This window comes from Lissotriton helveticus, chromosome 11, assembly GCF_964261635.1.
Source record: "Lissotriton helveticus chromosome 11, aLisHel1.1, whole genome shotgun sequence".
Classification (NCBI taxonomy): domain Eukaryota; kingdom Metazoa; phylum Chordata; class Amphibia; order Caudata; family Salamandridae; genus Lissotriton; species Lissotriton helveticus.
The window spans coordinates 1,102,351,941-1,102,374,750 of NC_136072.1; the positions used below are offsets into that span (position 1 = coordinate 1,102,351,941).

General features: G+C 46.5%; 1 protein-coding gene across 2 annotated transcripts in view; it reads right to left on the minus strand.

Annotated features, from left to right (window-relative positions):
• MED15 (mediator complex subunit 15) overlaps positions 1 to 22,810 on the minus strand; it is an 800,982-nt gene that overhangs the window by 237,782 nt on the left and 540,390 nt on the right. For both annotated transcript variants that reach the window (XM_078667783.1, XM_078667782.1), the window contains exon 13: positions 11,771 to 11,837. In XM_078667783.1, the coding sequence (XP_078523909.1) occupies positions 11,771 to 11,837 (67 nt within the window). The remainder of the gene's footprint in view (positions 1 to 11,770; positions 11,838 to 22,810) is intronic.

Below are 22,810 nucleotides of genomic sequence, written 5' to 3' on the forward strand. Positions count from 1 at the left end.
ATCACGAGATAGGTGGCTCCTCCCCTGGACTACAGTGCGCATGGGCATCGACTCCATCCCCAGATTGTTTTTAGCCATTGTGGCAAAGATGGAGTGTAATAGTGTAAGTGATGGCCATGCTAGAGATTGAATGCAAGAAAAGTCTGCAGCCGCTACGGGCGCCAGGGAGGAGGGCGGGCGATATGAATGTTAGCAGCCCTACATGCCAAGAACAGATGCATACTGGTAAGTAGCATATTCAGTTCGAGGCATGTGGGTTGCTAAATTCTTATCTATAGCATAGAATACATAGCAGTCCCTCCATTAACGGCGGCCGCCCGTGCCAGCTGCAGAAGTCTGAAAAAGTGTTTTAAGAACAGCCTGTCCTACAGCTGCCTGCTGTGGAATGCACATCCACACAGTAATGTTTGGTAAACGTATGTGGTGTAGACCATGTGGCTGCCCTACAAATGTCTTCCAAAGGAATGTTACCTAGGAATGCCATGGAGGCCCCCAACTTGCGTGTGGAGTGTGCCCTGGGGGGGACCGTTAAAGTGCGCTTAGCCTTCTGATAGCAAATCTGAATACACTTAACGATCCACCTGGCTATTCCTGCTTTGGAAATGGGGTTGCCTTTATGCTGGGCTGAGAAGGCAACAAAGAGTTGCTGTGTCTTTCTAAAATGTTGTGTTCTGTCAATATAGTACATTAGCGCTCTTTTGACATCAAGCGTATGGAGCATTCTTTCTGCTACTGTTTCTGGGTTTGGAAAGAATGCGGGCAGTTCGATGGTTTGATTGACATGAAACTGCGACACCACCTTCTGAAGAAACTTGGGGTTAGTGCGCAGCACCACCCTGTTTGAATGAATTTATATAAATGGCTCTTGAATTGTGAGCGCCTGTAGCTCACTAACACTTCTAAGAGACGTGATGGCAATGAGAAAAGCCACTTTCCATGTTAGGAACTGAATCTCACATGAATGCAGAGGCTCAAACGGGGGACCTATCAATCTGGTGAGTACCACATTGAGGTTCCACACAGGAGCTGGCGGGGTCCTGGGAGGGATGACCCGCTTCAGCCCTTCTAGGAATGCTTTAATGGCAGGCACCCTGAAGACAGAGAGATGCTGCCTGTTTTGGAGATAAGCCGCTATGGCGGATAAGTGTATCCGAATGGAAGCGTATGCTAGATTGCATTTGTAAAGATGCAACAAATAGCAGATGTTATTAGGAATGGATGCATCTAGCGGGTTGATATTGTGCTCCGTACAGTAGATGACAAACCGCTTCCATTTCGCTGCATAGCAAGCTCTGTAGTGGGCTTTCTTGCCTCCCGGATGATGTCCATGCATTCCGGGGGCAAATTAAGGTAGCCAAACTCTAAGACCTCAGGAGCCAGATCGCCAGATTGAGCTGCTGCGGATCTGGATGCTGAATGTCGCCATGGTTCTGCGTCAAGAGCCTGGGTGTGAGGTGCAGTCTTTGATGCGGTACCACAGAGAGTTCGAGGAACGTGGTTGGCGTGCCCACGTTGGAGCAACCAGGAGTGTTGCTTTAGCTTTCTTGCCACCAGCGGAATGAGAGGCGCTGGGGGAAAAGCATACGCAAATTTGCCTGACCAGTTCATCCATATCGCATTGCCCTGCGATAGTGGGTGAGGGAACCTGGCGGCAAAGCTTTGGCATTTTGCGTTTTCCTCCGTGGCAAACAGGTCTATCTCTGGATGACCCCACTGCTGGAAGTACGGGGGGAGTACTGATGGATGTAACTCCCACTCGTGCATCTGGTGGCTGTACCTGCTGAGAAGATCCGCCATCTGATTGTCCTTGCCCGGGAGGTGTTCCGCCATGAGGAAGATGTTCCTCTGAATGGCCCACTTCCACATGCCCTGAGCCAGATGAGACAACTGTGGAGAGTGCGTACCTCCCTGCTTTTGAATGTAGTACATGGCTGTCATGTTGTCCGTCCGGATCAACACGACTTTGTTGCACAGATGTACTTTGAAGGACTTGAGAGCCATGAAGATTGCCATCAGTTCCAAGTAGTTGATGTGCATCTTCTTTTGTTGCGTCATCCATAGTCCCTGCACTGTGTAGTGGAGCACATGAGCCCCCCATCCCTGGAGAGATGCGTCCGTCGTCAGTGTAATCTGTGGCACAGGCTCTTGGAACGGTCGGCCCTTGCAAAGGTTGTGTGGATTCCACCAATGCAGAGAGTTGTATGCCCGACCCGTCACCAACACTAGGTCGTTCAACTGTCCTTGAGCCTGAGTCCACTGATGCGCTAAGCATTCTTGGAGCGGACGCATATGCAACCTGGCGTGCGGGACTATGAAGATGCAGGAGGCCATCATGCTTATCAACTGCATGAACACTCTCGCTGGGAGTGAGTGTTGCGGTCTGAACCTCTGGAGTAGCGACTAGATGTTGTCGATCCTCGCTGGGTTTGGCTGAGCTGTGGCAGCCAGAGTATTTATCGTCGCGCCCAAATACTGCCGCACATGGGCTGGCTGAAGGTGCGACTTTGGGTAGTTTAGTGAAAATCCTAGACTGTGAAGGAGGTGAATGGTGTGGGACATATCTGCGGCGCACTGCTGGGCTGACTTTGCCTCAACGAGCCAGTCGTCCAGATAAGGGTAGACATGTATACTCTGTCTCCGGAGGTGTGCCGCCACTGTCGCCAGACATTTCGTGAACACTCTGGGAGCAGTGGTCACTCCGAAGGGGAGGACCTTGAACTGGTAATGCCGGTTTTGGATGGTGAACCTGAGGTATTTTCTGTGGGATGGGTGGAGTGGTATGTGAAAGTAAGCATCCTTGAGGTCCAAGGTTGCGAGGAAGTCTCCCCGTTGTAACAAGGGAAGAACCTGCTGCAGTGTCAACATGTGGAAGTGTTCTGAAAGAATGTACTGGTTCAAGGGACGTAGGTCTAGAATCGGTCTGAGTGAGCCGTCCGTTTTTGGGATTAAGAAGTACAGGGAATAAACCCCTGTGCCTTCTTCCTCCACTGGCACGAGCTCTAATGCGCCTTTTTGCAGCATCACCAGAACCTCCTGCTGCAATAATTGCAAGTGCTCTGCTGACATAGGACGGTGTTTTGGGGGTATGTTTGGTGGAGTGGATGTCAGCTCCAAACAATAGCCAAACTGGATAAGTTTCCTGACCCACCTGTCTGTGGTGATGGACTTCCAGACTGGCAGGAACTGTTGGAGTCTCCCCCCGACAGGTGTTGGATGGTCGGGGGCAGTGACAGGGAGTCACTGTTTGTTGGTGGCAGAGGAACGGGAACTGTTGTTGCCTCTGCCTCTACCCTTGGCACTGTTTCCTCTGTATCCACCTCTGCCCTGCTTGCTGTAGGAAGATTGCGCACCACTTTTATTGAATGGCGTCTGCTGCGACATGTGCCCTCCGCTAACACCTCGATTGCCTGAGCGACGAAAAGTGTTCCCTCTAAATTGTTGTGACTGGAGAGCCCCCATGGACTTGGCAGTCTCGGTATCTTTTTTGATCTTCTCCAGGGTGGTGTCCACCTCTGGACCAAATAACCTGTCTGGATTAACGGGCTGGTTGAGGATAGTAGTCTGTATCTCTGGCTTGAATCCCGAGATGCGGAGCCATGCCTGACGCCTCAACATTACACTAGTGTTGATTGCTCTCGCTGCCGTGTCCGCAACGTCTAGCGCACACTTTATAGCAGCGTTGGAGATGAGCTTTCCCTCCTGGATAAGCATTTCAGCTCCCTCTTTATACTGGTCTGGAAGGTGTTGCAACAGCTGCTCTAGGGTGTCATAGTATGCCCTATCGTATCTGGCCAACAGAGCATGCGTGTTTGAGATGCGCCAGATGTTGGCCGCCTGAGCTGCTACCCTCTTCCCAGATGCCTCCAGCACTTTTGACTCTTTGTCCGGGGGAGGAGCTTCACCCGTGGTTTGGGAGTTTGCCCTCTTGCGGGCATTAGAGACCACCAAAGAGTCCAAAGGCAACTGGCCCCTTATGTAGGTCGGGTCGCCAGGTGCCGGTCTGTATTTCTTCTCTATTCTTGGGTTGACAACCCTTTATCTCGTGGGTTCCTTGAAAATGTCTGCCGCATGCTTAAGGATCCCTTTCAGCATTGGGAGAGTCTTGACAGTTTTTTCAGCAGTAGAGAAAGTGTCAAAAAGGAAGTCCACCTCCACGGGGTCAGCATGCATTTCCACTTTATGGTTTGTAGCTGCCCTTTCAATCAAGGCATTAAATGCCGCAGAATCTTCAGTGGGAGACGGCTTGACGTTATAAACCTGAGGATCATGGACCGTTTGCTGGTCCCCTTGATCACCTGTGTCCATCCATGAGTCCTGTTGCTCATCAGGCTCTGTATGTGCAGGAAAATTGTACTCCTCATCCTGCTCCCCTTCATCCCCATCAGAGTATGTGGGTGAAGGTGTTGCACTCCTCCTAGGCTGTGGAAGAATCTGTTCAACCAGTACTGGTGTTTCTGGTGCAGGCTTCTTGCGTTTTAGAGGAATTGTAAACGACTCCAAAGGCTGTGAAGTTATTTTCCTCTTGTATAGCGTGAGCTTCCCGGTGTCGGCATCGATGAAATGCTCCGACCGTTCTTCAATTAAAGGATGTCGATGACTCAAAGTCCCAGCCGGGTGAGTTGACTTCGACACAGTGTCCTTGGGCACCGACCGTGGTGCAAAGGCCTTCGGCGCCACCTTAGGCGGTAACGTGTAGAGGATCGGCGTCGAGGTGGATTTCGGTGGGTCAGCCGGCTTTGGTGCGGAAGGAGTCTTCGGCTCCGATGCCAAAGCTTTGTCCTTAAGTCGCTTGAGGGAGTCCGAGACCTGCTTCGTAAAGGAAGCGGATGGTTTCGTCGACCCGACCGATGCCCTCGGTCCGCCCCCAGGGAAAGACCCGAGCGTCGATGACTTCTGTTTGTCTGTTCGAGGCGCAGGAGCACCCTTGACCGGTGCGCTTCTATCACTGTCCACGGCCGCAGACGTCGATGCCGATGGCTTCGGATCGACAGGTTTTCCTTTTGGTGTCATGACCCCAGACCTTGGCTCTGCGTCCTTGACTGACTTTGCCTCGACGGGCCCCTTGGTCTTCGGCTCGACAGACTTTCCCAATGTAGGCTCGACAGCCTTCTTGGATGTTGGCTTGACCGCCTTGGTTGACACCGGCAAGACGGCCTTCTTCGAGCTTGGCTCCTTGACCACCTTCGGCACCGTTGCCTGGTCGACAGCTTTCATTGGCTTGGAGGCCCCCGAAGACGACGGCGTCGATGGTGGAGCAGACGTCTTCGGTTTCGATGGCGTGTCGGCCATCTTTGTTTTCGTCGATACCGAGGGTTTCAGTTTCGGTTTCGATTTCAATAATGGCGGCTCCGTGGAGGTGTCCGTAGCCGGGCCGGAAGGCGGGGCCGTGGATCGAGGTGTAAGGTCTTGGGTAAGGCCATGTGGCGATCCCGTGACCTGAGCCTTTGTAAGAGTACGAAAGGGGCATAGCTCTTCCTCCGTGCTATCTTCCATGGCCCCATATGCTTCTTCGTCGTCCCCTACCTTTTTGACGATTTCCTCTATTTCTTGGCTTTGGACGTCCGCTTCGTAGTCAGACTCGACCTCCACCGGTGTAGGTGAAATCTGCAGGTGACGCACTTGCTCGTCTGCTTCGGGGTCATCGAAGATGTCCACCGGTGCTGGAGCCGATTGCTGGGCCTCGAGGCGCGCCACGCGCCGAAGCTTGATCGTCTTCTTCGATCGAAACCTTGAACAGGCCATACAGCTGGCCTCGTCGTGGTCCGGCGACAGGCTTTTGTTGCACACAGGATGGACGTCAATGTGTGGGTACTTGGAGCCACACACGGGACAGTACTTGAACGGACTCCGTTCCATGCCGTCGAAGTCTTGCTGCGTCGACCGGGCCTCGATCACCGAAGAGTCACGCGACCCCCCCGGATATCCGACTCCACGAGTTGGAAGATATACGGGACCGAACGCGAACAATACCGACGGTGCAAAGAAGGCCTTTTGGCCTTAAAAAAGTTCTATAACGATTCCGAACAGGAGACGTCGAAATCACATCCGAACCCAATGGCGGAAAAAAACAATCTGGGGACGGAGTCGATGCCCATGCGCACTGTAGTCCAGGGGAGGAGCCACCTATCTCGTGATACTTCGAAGACTCTTCCAGGACAACAATGTGCAATCATCCGGACCCAACACTAGGCGGCGATCTATGCTATAGATATGAATTTAGCAGCCCACATGCCTCGAACCAAGCATTTGCAATGCAATAGGTCTCACACGTACGAGTTTGAGCTATTGGCATTATAAATTAGAATAGCTTAAACTCTCACAAATGTGAGACCTATTGCATTGCAGATAATTTTTTTAAGCTTTGACTTTCATGTCAGTCGCGCCCCTTTCTTTAGAAGAGCTGTGTCTAAAGAAAGGAGGAAAAGTAATGGTTACAACGCTGTTGCGGAAAGGGATCGGTAGGGAAGCGGAAGGCATTCTCGGTCAAAGCTGAAGAATAAATGAATAAGCCACCGATTGCAGTGCTCTCCACTTATCAGTGGACCGAGGTACAAGAAACATGCATGCCTGTTTTTGCTTCAAACCAATGCTACTCTAACTGCAAGGCCCAAGTAAGTAGATCAAAAGGGTTTAAAATGTGGGTCGATGAAGCACTGACTAACCGAATGACTTTCCTTGGATCTCTGAACAGCTAGAGTACTGAGGAAGTTCTACGGATATAATCGGTTATAAACCAGCAGGGTTGTCAACAAGGTAGACAAAAGAAAAATATTAAAACTTAAGGTAAAGTTGAAAAAATAAACAACCAGAGTCTCAGAGAAAGCACCCACTTTTTATAAGTGACAAGGTAAGTTAAATCCTCTAAATCAAAACTATAGGGCTTAATATGGAAGTTAAAGCGCAAAACAAAATAATTATCTTGAATCTTGTTTGCTGGTTTACGGCCTGCGTGTAATCAAATGTTGATCAAAAGTACACAATTCCAACCAACTTGTTAGTCAGACTTCAGTCAGAAAGAGTGCAGCTAGAAATGAACAGACTGCAAATCACACAGCGACTCCGATCAAAATACTGGAGTAGAAATATGTAGCGATGGGGTATTCAACCATGGGTTAAATGATGAGAGGGAGAGGATAAAAGGTTATGATGGATAGTGATAGATAAAAAAATAGCAGCAAATATCAAGCACAGGTCCTCGTACAATAGTGCAGATAGTTCTGCTGAACATTTGGTGTACCTATTAGAATGTGAGATGCCATTATGTTCGCCTATGTTGTTCCATTAGGACATGCAGCAGGCGTTTCACACAGAAAGACGTGTAAGCAGGAATTTGAAGATTAGGGGGATTTTTGTGTTAAAGTAGCATGGTGCAGTAGATGAAGGAAAACAAATGTACTTCAATATTAGGCAACTTTCTGGCTATGGCTGCTGAGGAAATATCGGTCGTTTAAGAAAATGATATTCAACTCACAGCCAAAATGTCAATCATGTCACAGTATGTGTGTGTATCGCCCAATCTGCGGTTTATCTTCAGCACGGAGTAGTACTACATTAAGTGGTGTGACAAGCAGAAGTAAAAGAACTCCAGTTTCATTCTAGCCACTCCACATGAAGACAATTAAGGCTGATATCCAAACCACATGATTTAGTTAAGCATAGCAGAAGTTGACATCAACTGGAACAGATAAGCGACAGGCTTATTACACAAACATGTATTCACATTAGGTGTCAATCCCACCGAAAAGCCTTGTACATAGTACCTGGGGAAAGCACACACCATACTATGGCTGGCTTCGGACAAATGTAATTTGCCAGCAATCTGCCAAGGTTATCAATGTGACAGCGCTCTTCATAAGAGCAGGCTACAAATGCCCCGAATTATTTTACCATTAACATCATGATGTCAAAACTATAATTCAACATAAAATCAGAATTGGCACTCAAGACCTTGCCACACATTTGGCCAGTCTGCACTTATTTCGCTCGAGCCATAGTGTTAGGCATGTTTACAAGCCAAGAAAATGAGCTTACATATAACTCATAAGTGCTAGCTTTTGTCTCATTTTTGTATTTCCCACATTTTAGTAAGAAAAAATGATACTATCTGTACCTGTCACAATACAGTTACTGAAACCTAGAGAGAATCCCGACAATAGCAGGAAATGAAGAAACCGCCCTGACGGTGGCCATTTGATGTTAAAAGGCTGAGATTGGTTAACGAAAATGACCAAGCAAAACCCACCCATCCCTTTCAGAGAGGGTACCTTCGACCTCATCTTATTGTTAGCTGCGAAAACCGCACATTACGTTGCACACAGCATCACATGACATGATGCGACCGCTAGAATGAAAACTGCCTCTTGAAATCAGAAGCACGCTAAGGGGGTAAAGAGTAGTGAAAGGACACGTGCTCTGTGTGTAAAATGTATTCAGGACTCGATTCGTATATTAAAAGAATTTTTAAAAAAACACAACTTCTGTGCTTAATTCACAGTTGTTTACATACGATAAAAGAGGAAAACTGATTGAGGTTGGGCTCCAATACTACACATTTTCCGTTACTCGGAAATTTTAGAATGTGTAAAAATATAACCCAGCTTGCCATTCCCTCTTCCCCGCCACCACTTGTGTTATGAAAACTGACACTGGTATAAAAGTATGTTCTACAAATTTGTCGTTTATACATGGCTCTGAGAACACCCCAAGCCAGTGTTTAGGGCAGGCTGTGGTAGAAACAAGAGAGTAGCTGAGGCCAAAGAATGGATGGAGGCAAGATGGTGAACTAGAAGGCAGCGGTGCGGAATGGGTAGGTGAAAGATTCTTAAACAAGGAGGTCAGTGTATAGAAGGAACAGACATAGCAAAAGAATGGAAGGGGCACGGATGGCAAAGGGAAAGACTCTCCAACAGCTGGCTGCGTCCATGGTATGGTTAAATGAAGAATGGCCAAATAGGATGTGACAGATGAGAGAATCTCCAGCAGCACGCTAAGTGCAGAACAGTGGTAATGGTCGAGAGGGATGCCCAAACAGACGCTGAGCAGAGAAGCGAATACAATCCAACAAGAAGAGGTGAAGACCATTGACGAAGAGTCTGCAGAAAAGCCGTGCAGTATCCAGAGGTGACAGGAAATACTCAGACCAGACTGAACAAGCTTTCAGAGATATTGAATTCAGGACTCGTGTTTTAAGAAATGCAAGCATAATCGCTAATGATATAGTACGTTTCCGGGGTTGGCTAAAGCCCAGGAACCACTGGCCCGAATAAGTTCACATTTCAAAAGGACGGTCGTACAATGAATATAGTCCCACCTCTTTTTGTGTGATCATCCCAAAAACACCACAAGAAAATGTAGACAACCTCTTAATTGCGAAAATGTGGCTTCAAAAACATGGAGAATTGCCTCTACATCCCACACACAAACAAAATAATTTCAGTGTGTAGGCGAGCTGTTTGATGCGACGAGAGAAACATGGGATAAGCATGCTTGCCATGATCTACCAGCTGCAGAAAGTAGGGCAGGGGAGCAGAACACACAGGAACCAACATACAGGCGATTTCCGAGATGAAACCGCACGCATAACATCCCCGTACCCCAAACAAAAGTACAATATTTCATACATCCAGTATTAAATCGCAAGTATGTTGCCAGTTTTGAGGAAAGAAACCTATGGCAGAAATTTGCTACCGCCTCTATAAGAACAGGATGTGTATCAGAGCACGTGTGGGAGCTTCGATAAATGTCAAAATACCACTGTCACACTGCCCCACACCCCACAAAACAGACTTATAGCCAATCGTTTACATTATACAGTAAGTGTCTCCAGAAGAGTCTGCAGCACCGGCTCAGAAACTAAAAGGAAACAAGTATAGTGGTCGCCACCAGCCTACGCCTCCCCTTGCATCTGTTTCAGTGACGCCGACAGACCAATGAGAGAGCTGACTGGCACATGCTCCAGGCGTGCAGCAAACGTGGTTGCAGGACGCCTGCTGCATGCACCTTCATGGCTCTCTCATGAAGACATTTCTTATCACCTTGTTAAATAAACAAGCTGATAAGAAATGTCTTCACGACAGACGCAAACCAGATGAGCCAGTCAGGCTTGGAGACAAAGGGCATGAACAGAAAACCCTCATTTCCAATGGCAGGCCACCGTTTACCATAAACGGTGACGCCAGCCAATGGAAATGAGGGGCGGGGCTTAAAGCTCTCTTCTGAAAGACCTCTTCTACAAAATCTCTCGTGGAGGCGGAGCAGGGCTCTGCCCTGCAACGCACGCGAGACCTAAAAACTGTTTAAGGGATGTCCAATTGGTTCAGGGCTATGGACAATAGCTAACATTTATGTGGAGGGACAATTGCTGGTGCGATATAAATATCATCAACAAGGGACGATGACACTAGAAATGTTCATTTGCTAAATGCTAGACCACATAACAAAACTGCGCCTGAGTTAGGATTAGATAATTTACTTAAAGAGAGTGAGTCAATTCCCTACCGCACCTATCACTTTGTGGATCGCAAGTTACAATAGGCTATAGTGGTGCAAGGACCAGAAGAGCCATGCCCTTTCACCTCCCTTTAGGAAAAGCTAACGTTTTCCTTGTGCAAATTATAAGTTTTCTGTGTTCCAGCACAACATTTCAAAGTACAATACACAGAGTCCACAGATTTGTTCTATAGAAATTTCTTTATTCATACATTTCTGTCTTCTTAAAAATATTTTTTCTTTTCTTTAATGCCAATGTAGCCAACACGTTTCATCGCGAAAACGTCTTCAGGGCTTCATATAGAAGTTCTGATTCAAACAATTTTATCAGACGTTTTGTATGTTTGGTATTGCTTGCACACAGTAAGTCAATTTCAACCTCTATTGTACCTGTATGCTCAGATACGCATTCTGATTTACAAATGACGTTTTGAAACCCATTTCCTGATTATTGATCTTACGAAGGGTTCAACAGAATGTCATTGCTGTCCTTTATGTGGATCCCATCCGTGCAGTGGCTCCACAGCATCTATGGTCATGCGGCGTGTCCCCTAGCCAAACCGGAGTTAGGATTACTAGGCGCAAGTGTTAAACACCCTGGCAGTTACATTGATGGCTATTTTGAAGGGAGGGACAATACGGACTCCCCCACTGTTACTGGGAAGTGCTGAGGCTCCAAAGAGAGTCAAGAAACTTGCAACACAAGTGTTCTTGATGGCCAAGCAGGCAATGCTCTAATTAAACCATCCACTGCCAAAGTTGACAGCCAGGATGTGTGACCTTGCAACATGCTGGGATAAGGTAGAGATCTAAGCATCTCTCCAGTTAGCATAGGTCAGATTATAGGACAAATGGGGCCTATTGACAGGTTTTTCGATCAACAGATTGCCCTTCAACCCCCTTGTTGAGATGCATATGTCCCGGAATAGACATGAAATAGGGAAAAAAAGGCATAAGTTCAACTCAGTCTCTGTAGGGGCCCAGGCATCCTAACCTATTCACATGTATCTAGTGAGGCTTCGCTTCATGGATGAGAGGGTATGAACGCTGTGGGCGGGGTTTATGGAAACAATACGCACCATTGCTGGCTGGTATTGACCTTTAGATCGTTTGTACTCCACGAACCAGTAAAGCTGGCCTAATGCGATCCTTTTGCCCACTGAGCACTCAATTACAATGTAAATGCGCAGCTGAATACCATGAAAAATATGCCTATTCTATTTTTAATGCTGTTGGTATCAACTGTCAATTTAAATCAAGCTAAAAGTTATTGCTAACTCACCACTGCCATATCATTCTTTAACTTCTCCAAGGCCACCTCACATTTCTGCAGCGTTTTCAAAGGACAACTGAAGGAAAGACAATGACATATTAAAAACATGATCAGGTAACAACAGTGGTTTAGACAGGAAGGCGGTTTAGAACCCATTAAGTATATATGTGGCAATGCCTATTAACAGTAGGCACATCAAGACTGACCAAAATGATATTTGGAAAAGAATTTGAAAGCAAAAGATAAAGACCGCAATTGATCTATAGATTGGGGCTCCGTCTCCCCTAAAACAAAGGTTATCAAAACTATATCTATCTATCTATCTATCTATCTATCTATCTATCCATGCACATATTCATTCACTGAAAAATCAAAGGTTGCAGGGATGTTATAGTTAGTAAACAGAATGATTAAAACTATAGAAACCAAAGGCCACATGGACGTTATAGCTGGGCTCAGATTTCACTCGTTCATAACCACTGAAATTCAGGAGTAATAGTTACTCGAGTTAACTATAACTTATGCCCCCACAAAGCACTGTTTATTACCTCACATATTAAAACACTCATGATAGGTCTGCGGGGAGGAAAGGAGATTAAACCTCCGCTTCCAACAGGTGGAACCACTTGACAGCTCCCGCCCACTTGAACCTGAGTGTTTGCTTTTACTTGGTGGGAAAGCAAAGGAAAACAGCTATGTCCGGGGGTTGGGTACCTCGGTATATAGGAGGCTATAATTGGCTCCAGGAAGTGGTCGAGCAGCCCCCCTCTCTAATCTAATGTTAATTTTAGCCCATTTGTTTCATTTTTAGCTCCAGCGAGGTGGGGATCCGCCCAGCCACCCTGTTATAATTTTGACATAAGCTCCAGGGAAGTGGTGAACCCCGGAGAACAAAATGCCCACGGAGGGGGGCCACGTGCACCCACCCTATTTTAATTCAATTAAGGAGGTATGCACCCTGTGAACTGGCCCACCCGGGGGCTTTATTAAAAACAAGCACAGGAGACTGGGTTTGGTTTTTTCCAATTTTGCAGCAAATTTGCAGATTCACATGTGATTATTTTTATTTTTAATCCCCAGCCGGGTCCCTGTGGGACTCCACCACCACCCCTAGAGGATCAGGGTATTCCTACCCTGCCCCCTTTTCTATATCTGTTAACTTTTTTTGTGGGACTCCCATGATGGCTGTCAACACTTCCTGGTTGAACTGTTGGCAGCCAAATTAGATTACAGCACAGGGACTGTCTGATCCACACACCTAGATATACACATTTGGGTTTCAATTAGTACCTCCAAAACTACTAATCGGACTAACAGTAAAAGGCACATCGCTAGACCAATATCTACCTTTCTGCCTAATTTGGGGTAATTCCGTCCAGCGGTTAGGCCTGTAGCCGTGTTAAAAAACCCTATGGGAATAAACAGGGAGAAAACGCATTTTGTGACCCTCCTCCCCCTTTTTCTCAGCCTCTGCTTCACAGATCACCCGATACTTTGCACACAGCAGCTGAAGTGAGCATCAAAATCTTTGGCAAAGTTTCGTGAAGATTCATCTAACAGAGGCAACAATATAGGCAAGTCTAAAACGCATTTATAGGAACATAGTCCTAACTATAACTTCCTACTAGCAGGTTTTGGGTCCAGAAAGAGTGCTTTTTTGCAATCTGGTGTAAATCTGTTCAGTAGTTTTGGAGTTATTGAAGAAAAAAGATTTATGTATAGCTAGAGAGATCAACGTGCCAACAGCAATGCCGTGATTAGCTGTCCGCAACCTAAGAGTAATATTTCTGCCGCTATTTTGCGAATCGGGACACGGTTCCTCATGGAGGTGGGGGTTCGGGGCATGCGAAATTGAATAGAAGGGGTCAGGATACAGGTATCCGGATCCCATGGGACTGATGAAGGGGTCTGTAAGAGACCCCTCATGGGCAAGAAAATGTGGAAAAACGTTTTTGGCACACATGAGAATCCATGGATTCACTGCAGTGCTACTAGTGCCCCCTCCATGAGAATATGCAGATTCAATGCACAAGTAAAAAAAAAAAAAAGTCACCTGCTCACAGACCCACTCCCACCCCCACTCACGCATCCATACACCCACTCATACACCCAGAGAACCACTCACTCACACACAGCCACTTACACACCTATACATCCACTTACACACCCTTTCACACACCCACATATCCACTTACACATCCACTCACACAGCCACCTATACATCCACTCAGACCCACACACTCCCACACCCATTCAGCAAACCCACTGACATACCCACTCACACACCCATACAGCCACTCACACACCACTCACAGACCTACACAGCCAGTTGTAGTTATCTCAAGTAACTATAACTTGCGCCCTTGTCATGCACTGCTAATTACCACTCATATTACATTACTCATGACATCTACATCATCATTGAAAATATCACTGCAGCATTTGCAGGGAGATTATCGATGAGAAAACTGTGCTTGTAACCTTTGGCTTTTTATCATGTTACTTACCCAGTAAGCATCTGTTGTTGGCATGTAGAGCTGAATTTTCACATGCTTTGCATACTCCTGCCATCTAGTGTTGGGTCCGGATGTTTGCAAGTTGTTTTTCTTCGAAGAAGTATTTCCAGTCACGAGGTAAGGCAGCGACTCCTTTCGGTGATAGTGTGCATGGTCAGCGACTCCATTGTTCGATCGTTTTCCCGCAAGAGGGTGAGAACGGAGTAACTGAGTGTAGTAGACAGATGTACATGCGTATGTAATGACAATAGAGACCTGCAACAACTACAGGTATCCGGGGAGATGGGGGGGCTCATGTGAATTTACCGCTCTACATACCAAGAACAGATGCTTACTGGATGTGATGCGGCGCCATCCCGAGCCCCCCTGGGACCGCGTTTCCTCAGACATAGTCGCGGCAGGGAGAACGGAACCGGAGCGTCCTTAGCAACGACTTTGCCAAACCAAACCCCACCCCTTTGTCCTCTGTTCCAGGGGCCAATCAGGAGCGGCCTTAGCCCGGAAGCACTGCGAGACGACCCCGGAAGGACCTCCCCCTCTCAGGGTCCGGACGACGGAAAAGACGGAGGCGAAACACACACAGTCGTCGGATCAAGCTCGTGGCAGGAGACCCGGACCAGAGAGGCGACGGAGAAGACGACCGAGGAAGAAGACGACTGGAGCGAGGACTGGTGGTGTCCGCCGGAGGTGGCTGGGGAGCGGCCGCAACTCAACCTGGAGAGTTGCGGCGGAGCGTGTGAGTACCCGAGAACCGCCCCTGTCGCACCTTAAGTGCTGTGTAAATAACCCCCTTGTTGTGTAGTTAATCACCCGAAAGACACGGTACTGCTAGGTCACTGTAACATATTGTGTAGCACCATTGAGACCTGTATAGCACGTGTGTGTGTGTCGCCCTTACACTTCCTTCTCACCGGACACGTCTGCTTCTCTGCCCGTTCTGCTTCCATCCCAACCCGACCCTTCTTTCCCTTCCGCACGGTCCCTTCAGTTCCCCTCACTGAAACCTGGGTGTTGGTAACGGTTCAAACCTCAATAGTCCAGTGAGACTAACGGCTCCTTTTCTTTTCTTTTGTTACATCTCCCGGAACCTCCGAGGACTAACCCAGACCGACCACAGAAGACTCCACTCATCAGACGACCCGGACCAGCCCCTCCTTCTCATCGACAGTGGAACTTTTCTCTTGATTTCGTTTTCTCACCCTTTATGCACTTTATACATTCAGTGGCAAGAATAAAACAATCATTGCCCACTATCTCAGGCCTCCACGCTTGTTATTCCGGCCAGCCAGTCCCACACGTTTACACTGGATAAGCAACATAATCCGTTCGAGGCATGTGAGCTGTAGATACACATGCTTTGCATAGACTATATAGCAGTATTCTCCTAAAATGCTGGCTAACCAGATGTTGCAGTTGTTTGAAAAAGTGTATTTAGCACTGCTTGCACAACTTTAGCTTGTTAGCGTGCTAACACATCCACACAAAAGGGTTTGGTAAATGTGTGAGGTGTAGACCATGTTGCTGCCTTACAGATATCAGTGATAGGAATGTTACCGAAATAGGCGATAGATGCCCCTATTTTGCGAGTGGAATGCACTCTGGGAGGTACAGATGAGGCTCATTTAGCTTTTGCATAGCAAGTTTGAATGCGTTTAACAATCCATCGAGAAATGCTAGATTTAGAGATTGGACTGCCTTTGTGAGGAGGAGCAAATGTAGATAGAACAGAACCAGAGAAGCAGGCAGTTCTCCACGGCAAAATAGTGAAACGACTGTTTCCACCGGGAGGACATGACGAAAGCGCCCCTGGTTCCTTAAAAAGTTTTTAAAGAGAAAAGACGTCATTAGACAAGGAATAGTGTTTGAGACACAGCACGCCTATCTTACAGGACACCCAACAAACTATTGAAACGGACTGCTTACAATTAGGAGAGAAAAACGAAAAACGAAGCCAATCTCATATATTTGAGAAAAATACAACGTCATAATAGACCCTCACTTGATCGTACTCAACGGATAGTTTTAAAGGGTGATCTCACTGACCCCAGAAACTCGACAGACAGAACGTAGTCTCTTGACAAAGGTGGCCCAAAATCACATGTACCACCGAAACGCGTCGACGCATTTCAAAGTATAATTCTTCAACTCAGACACCTGTGTTGACACATTAACAGATTGTGCATAACATATGGGGGTTAGATAGAGTTTGAATATACACCCAGTATTGCACAATTGGATGTCTCACTGTTGTCTGTCCCTTTTATTTGTTTCAACTTTGCTGGTCAATCTTGAACCCCATGTATTTTGATTATTTGTCTCACTTTTTTAACTGGTTTTATTTGTGTAAAGTGGTGCTCTTGTCCACTTGGTATTTTAAATACATTGTGTAATTTCAATAAATTGTAAAACATTTTTTGCAAAACTGTTGTTGATTTAATGTATTGTGCTATTTGCTTTGAGTTTTAAATTGTCCTATTGCACATTCTTCAAGGGAATATTTTTTGTCTACAGGAGGAGCAAATGCAACAAACAGTAGCTTTGTATTACGAATAAAATTTGTCCTTTCGATATAATACAATAACACTCTTCTGACATCAAGAGTGTGAGGAGCTCGTTCTGCTACAGAATCAGGTTGAGGAAAGAACACAGGTAACTCAACTGATTGGTTAAGATGAAAAGCAGAAACTATTTTAGGGAGGTATTTAGGGTTGGTGTGAAGACCTACCCTATCTTTTTGACGCTAAAAGAAGGGTTCTTCTAAGGTTAATGGCTGTAGCTCGCCAACTCTCCTTAATGAAGTGATTGCAATGAGAAAGGCAACCTTCCATGAAAGGAACTGTAAAGGACAATTGTGTAATGGGTCAAAGGGTGGACCCATGAGTCTTGCAAGTACAATGTTGAGATTCCATACCGGTGCCGGAGGTATTCGGGTGGTATTACTCTTTTTACGCCCTCCATAAAGGCTTTAATCACAGATAAATGCGGTCTGTTTGCACCTTGCAGCAGTAGCTACATATTTGCAAATTAAATAGATGTATAAGCTAGACTCATTTGTTGTTGGTGCAGAAGGTAGCAATGAAAATGCTACTTACCAGTATGCATCTGTTCTTGGCATGTAGAGCTGCAGAGTTACACACTGTGCATAGATGGCCAACCTAGTGGAGGGCCCGGATGTTTGCAGTTTGTTTTGTTGTAGAAAAATCTTTGGAAGACACGATATAGGTGACTCCTCCTTTGGAAGATACTGCGCAGGGGCATCGGCTCCATCCCCAGATTGTTTTTCGCCATTAGGGAAGTGATGGAGCTGTACAAGAGATAGTGATGTCCATGTGATTTGTATCTAATTAAGATAATACTGGAACAGATAAAGGTAGCCGGAGAGGCGGGTGGGCGTGTGCAACTCTGCAGCTCTACATGCCAAGAACAGATGCATACTGGTAAGTAGCATTTTCCGTTCGAGGCATATGAGCTGCAGATTACACACTGTGCATAGATTACATAGCAGTACCCACACCTAGCGGCAACCACCAGTATTTCTTGCAGTTGTTTGAAACTGAGTTTTTAGTACAGCCTGGCCCACAGTGGCTTGTTGTTTAGTTTGCACATCTACACAGCAATGCTTTGTGAATGTGTGCGGTGTAGACCATGTAGCTGCTTTGCATATATCATCTAGGGGAATGTTTCCTAAGAATGCCATTGAAGCCCCTATTTTCCTTGTAGAATGGGCTTTTGGAGGGATTGTTAATGTACTTTTGGCTTTTTGATAACATATTTGTAAGCATTTAACAATCCACCTAGCGATCCCTGATTTTGATATGGGATTGCCTTTATGTGGCGGTGAGAAAGACACAAAAAGTTGTTTTGTTTTACGAAAAGTTTGTGTCCTCTGGATGTAGTACAGTAATGCTCTTTTGACATATAAGGTGTGTAGAGTTCTTTCTGCGACTGTTTGAGGCTGCAAGAAAAATACGGGCAGCTCAACAGATTTAGATGGAATGGTGAAATGACTTTAGGAAGGAATTTAGGATTAGTACGAAGAACCACTTTGTTATGATTCATTTGCAGAAAGGGTTCTTGAATGGTAAATGCTTGTAGTTCACTAACCCTTCTGAGAGAAGTAATGGCTACTAGGAAAGCTACTTTCCAGGTTAGGAATTGCAATTCACATTTGTGTAATGGTTCAAAGGGAGGTCCCATTAATCTTGTGAGGACCACATTTAAGTTCCACACTGGTGCAGGTGGTGTTCTGGGAGGAATTATTCTTTTGAGTCCTTCCATGAAAGCTTTAATAGCTGGTACTCTAAAAAGGGATAGATGTTGTCTATTTTGTAAGTATGCCGCAATGGCAGCTAGGTGTAGTCTGATAGACGTATAGGCTAGGTTACACTTTTGAAGGTGTAATAGATATACTATGATGTGTTGAATAGACACGTCTAAAGGATTTATCTGATTGTTTTGGCAGTATATGATAAACCGTTTCTACTTAGCGGCATAACAAGCTCTAGTAGTGGGGCGTCTAGCTTCCTTGATCACGTTCATACATTCTGGAGGAAGGTAGAGGTAACCAAACTTTATGACCTCAGGAGCCAGACCGCTAGGTTGAGCTGAGCTGGTTCCGGGTGTCTGATCTCTCCATGGTTCTGTGTTAAAAGGTGTGGAGATAGGTTTAGTTTTTGGTGTGGTACTACAGACATTTGCACAGCGTGGTGTACCACGGTAGTCTGGCCCAAGTTGAAGCGACTAGGATGAGCGTTAGGGAATGTTGCTGTAGTTTGTATACCACTAACGGAAGTAGTGGAGAGGAGGAAAAGCGTACGCAAATAGTTCTGACCAGTTCATCCATATCGCATTGCCTTTGGACAATGGGTGTGGGTATCTGGCGGCAAAGTTTGGGCATTTTGCGTTTTTGTGAGTGGCAAAGAGATCTAGTTGAGGTTGTCCCCACATTTGAAAGTACGAATGAAGAACTTGTGGATGAAGTTCCCACTCGTGGATCTGCTATGTTTGTCGACTTAGCAGATCTGCCATCGTGTTTTGTACTCCTGGGACGTGTTGGGCTAAGAGGAAGATCTTTAGTGGTATAGCCCACCACCATATCTGCTGTGCTAACTCAGAGAGCTGAGTGTGTCCCCCCTTGTTTGTTTATGTAGTACATAGCTGTCATATTGTCTGTGCGGACTAAGACAGCTTTGCCTGACACTTGAGTTTGAAATGCTTTTAGGGCTAGAAACACAGCTAGCAACCCTAAGTGGTTGATGTGGAGTAGCTTTTGTTGCGGTGTCCACCTGCCTTGCATGGTGTAATGCAGTAGATGGGCTCCCCAGCCGGAGAGGGATGCGTCTGCTGTCATGACTATTTGAGAAACAGGCTCTAGAAACGGTCGCCCTTTGGAAAGGTTTTTGGTGCTCCACCATTGCAGAGAACGATGAGTCTGACCGTCTACCAACACTAGGTCTGTCAGTTGACCTTGAGCCTGGTTCCATTGGTGTGCTAGGCACTCTTTAAGCAGACGCATTTGCAGTCTTGCCTGACGTACTACAAATATGCAAGATACCATAATTCCTATGAGCTGCATGAACACTCGAGCTGGTAGCGAGTGTTGCGGTTTGAATTTTGTTAGGAGAGTTTGTACACTGGTTATCCTGGCTGGAGAGGGATAAGCTAGTGTTAGTTGGGTGTTTATTGTAGCACCGAGATACTGTTGTATGTGCGAGGGTTGCAGATGCGATTTGGTGTGATTTACTGTGAATCCCAAGTCGCGAAGCAGTTGAATAGTAGCGTGAGTGTGTTGTACACACTGGCTGTATGAGCTGGCTTTTATGAGCCAGTCGTCTAGATATGGGAAGACATGAATATGTTGTCTTCTTAAGTGTGCTGCTACTACTGCTAGGCATTTGGTAAACACCCTTGGCGCTGTTGTGACTCCGAACGGGAGCACTTTGAACTGGTAGTGCTGCCCGTCTAGCACAAATCTGAGATATTTTCTGTGCGCTGTTTCGAGGGGAATATGGAAGTAGGCGTCCTTGAGATCTAGAGTGAAAAGGAAGTCGTTTAGTACCAGCAGTGGAAGGACTTGTTGGTGTGACCATATGAAAATGATCCGACTGTATGTAAATGTTTAGAGGTCTGAGGTCTAGGATGGGTCTTAGAGATCCGTCCTTCTTTGGTATTAGGAAATATAGGGAGTATACTCCTTTGTTTTTCTGATGCGCTGGAACTATTTCTATTGCATGTTTCTGCAGGAGGGATATTACCTCCTGTCTGAGCAATGTTAAATGTTTTTGTGACATTGGACGTTGCTTGGGTGGTATGTTTGGGGGAGGGGGGTAGATGTTAGTTCCAGACAATAACCTGATTGAATTATTTGGAGCACCCACCTATCTGATGTTTTCCCAGGCTGGTAGGTATTGTTGGGGTCTTCCCCCGACAGGAGTGGAATGGGAAGGGGGAGGGAGTCATTGGGCAGGAGTAGGGGCAGGGGTAGAGGCAGAGCGGGAGTTATTATTTTTACCTCTGCCTTTGTTATTGTTACCCCTGTAACCACCCCTTTGGTAGCCCTTGCTGTAAGTGGACAGTGTAGGGGCTTTGTACAAGGTAGAAGCTGTGTCTGAAGAGTATCCCCTGGTGGCACCTCTATAGGATATGCGACAAAATGAACGTCTGGGAGCCTGCGACTGCAGGGCTCCCATAGATTTGGCGGTGTCTGTATCCTTTTTCTCAAGTGATACATCCACGTTGGGTCCAGATAGGTGTTGCTCATCAAAGGGTTGCTTAAGAATGGCACTTTGTACCTCAGGTTTGAACCCCGATATATACGTAGCCAGGCGTGTCTGCGTAGTAGAACGCTGGTGTTAACTGCCCTAGAGGCAGTATCTGCTTCATTGAGTGCACACCGAATAGAGGTGTTTGTGATGTTTTTCCCCTCTTGGATAAGCTTGTTTGCTCTATCCTTGTACCTGTCAGGGAGGTGGCCTCATTAATGACTCTAACTCGCCATAATGTGCCCTATCATATTTGGCTAATAATGCCTGTGTATTGGCGATACGCCACATATTTGCTGCTTGAGACACTGTTCTTTTCCCCGATGCGTCAAGTAGCTTAGACTCCTTATCTGGCGATGCAGCATCACCTGATGTTTGTGAGTTTGCTCTCTTGCGTGCATTGGAAACTACAAGTGAGTCTAGTGGTACTGGACCTTTAATATATGCTGGGTCTGAGGGGCCAGCTTTAATTAATTAATATATATATATATATATATATATATATATATATATATATATATATATATATATATATATATATATGATCTAGATATATGTAGCGTCCGCTCCTGCTACAACGTAAACACAGGTACCGACAACAACGGAGATTATTATATTAGTAGATCTTTATTTTATTTTAGAGGTTTTATATAGCGCTGGCTGGACCCGGGGGTATCAGAGCGCTTTACATTTTAGAGACAAGAAAGGTCAATAAGACAGGGGACATATATAGCATCAATGTACATAAACAACAAAAAGTCTCCGCCTGACAGATTTCAAAAAGATAAAATATGGGAATTAAGCACAACAAAAAGTATAAGATGTGATAAATCAAAAATATCAAAAGGCATAGGGTCAGGATAGGGAGGTTAGTGGTCCGTAAGGTTGGTAAGGAAGAGGAGGAGCAGAAAAGGGGGGGGGGGTGGGGGGGGTTGAAGGGGATGCGGGCTGAGGGTGGAGAAGGGAAGGGGGGAGCAAGGAGGAGTGAATGTGGTAAACAGGGAGGGGGTAGTGATGAGGAGAAAGGGCGAGTGAGGCTAAAAACAAGGGAGGGCGAATGCATTAAGGGTCGGACAGATGTAGCCAGTGGAAGAGAACAGATATGGATTAGGGTCCCCAGTATTTATTGAGGAGATGTAGTTTGAGTTCTTTTTAGGTCTCGTGACCTACAATGCGCGCAAGCGCATTGAGGAGCGAGAATTCAAGTGCTCGAAATCCTCGTCAAACCAAGGGCTTTGTTCCTTGCGGTTTTCTTGAAGTTCACGTGGCCACAGGCAAGCGCTTTTGGGCCATAAACTCTGTTCCCCACAGCCTTACATTCATTTCTCCTCCCCCTCCCCAGCCAGCTTCCCCCAGGCCGTAGCAGCACTCCTCCCACACCAGCACCTCCCCTCTCTCTCCCCGCAAACACAGCCTTTACTTTAATTTCTCCTCCCCCTCCCCAGCCATGCCGAATTCTCCTCCCACCTCCCACGGCCGTCCTTTCTGCCCGCACGAGCCTTCTCTTCTCTCTGCTCTCCCCTCAGGCGCCGTGACATACTTCAAAGGCTTATCACTTCACACGGCCGCAGGCCGTGCAACCAGAGCACTTCAGTTGGTGCGCAGCCCCCCTCCCAGCACTGCCTTGTTACTCTCGGCAGCCAACTTTCGTTTCATGGTGGAACAAACCTCACTGATAACTATCGTCTATTGTAGCGAACAACACCAGGTTCAACTTGTGACTTTAGGCGCTACAAGCATCTTTGCAGGGTGTGTGCACAACCTAACGCCAT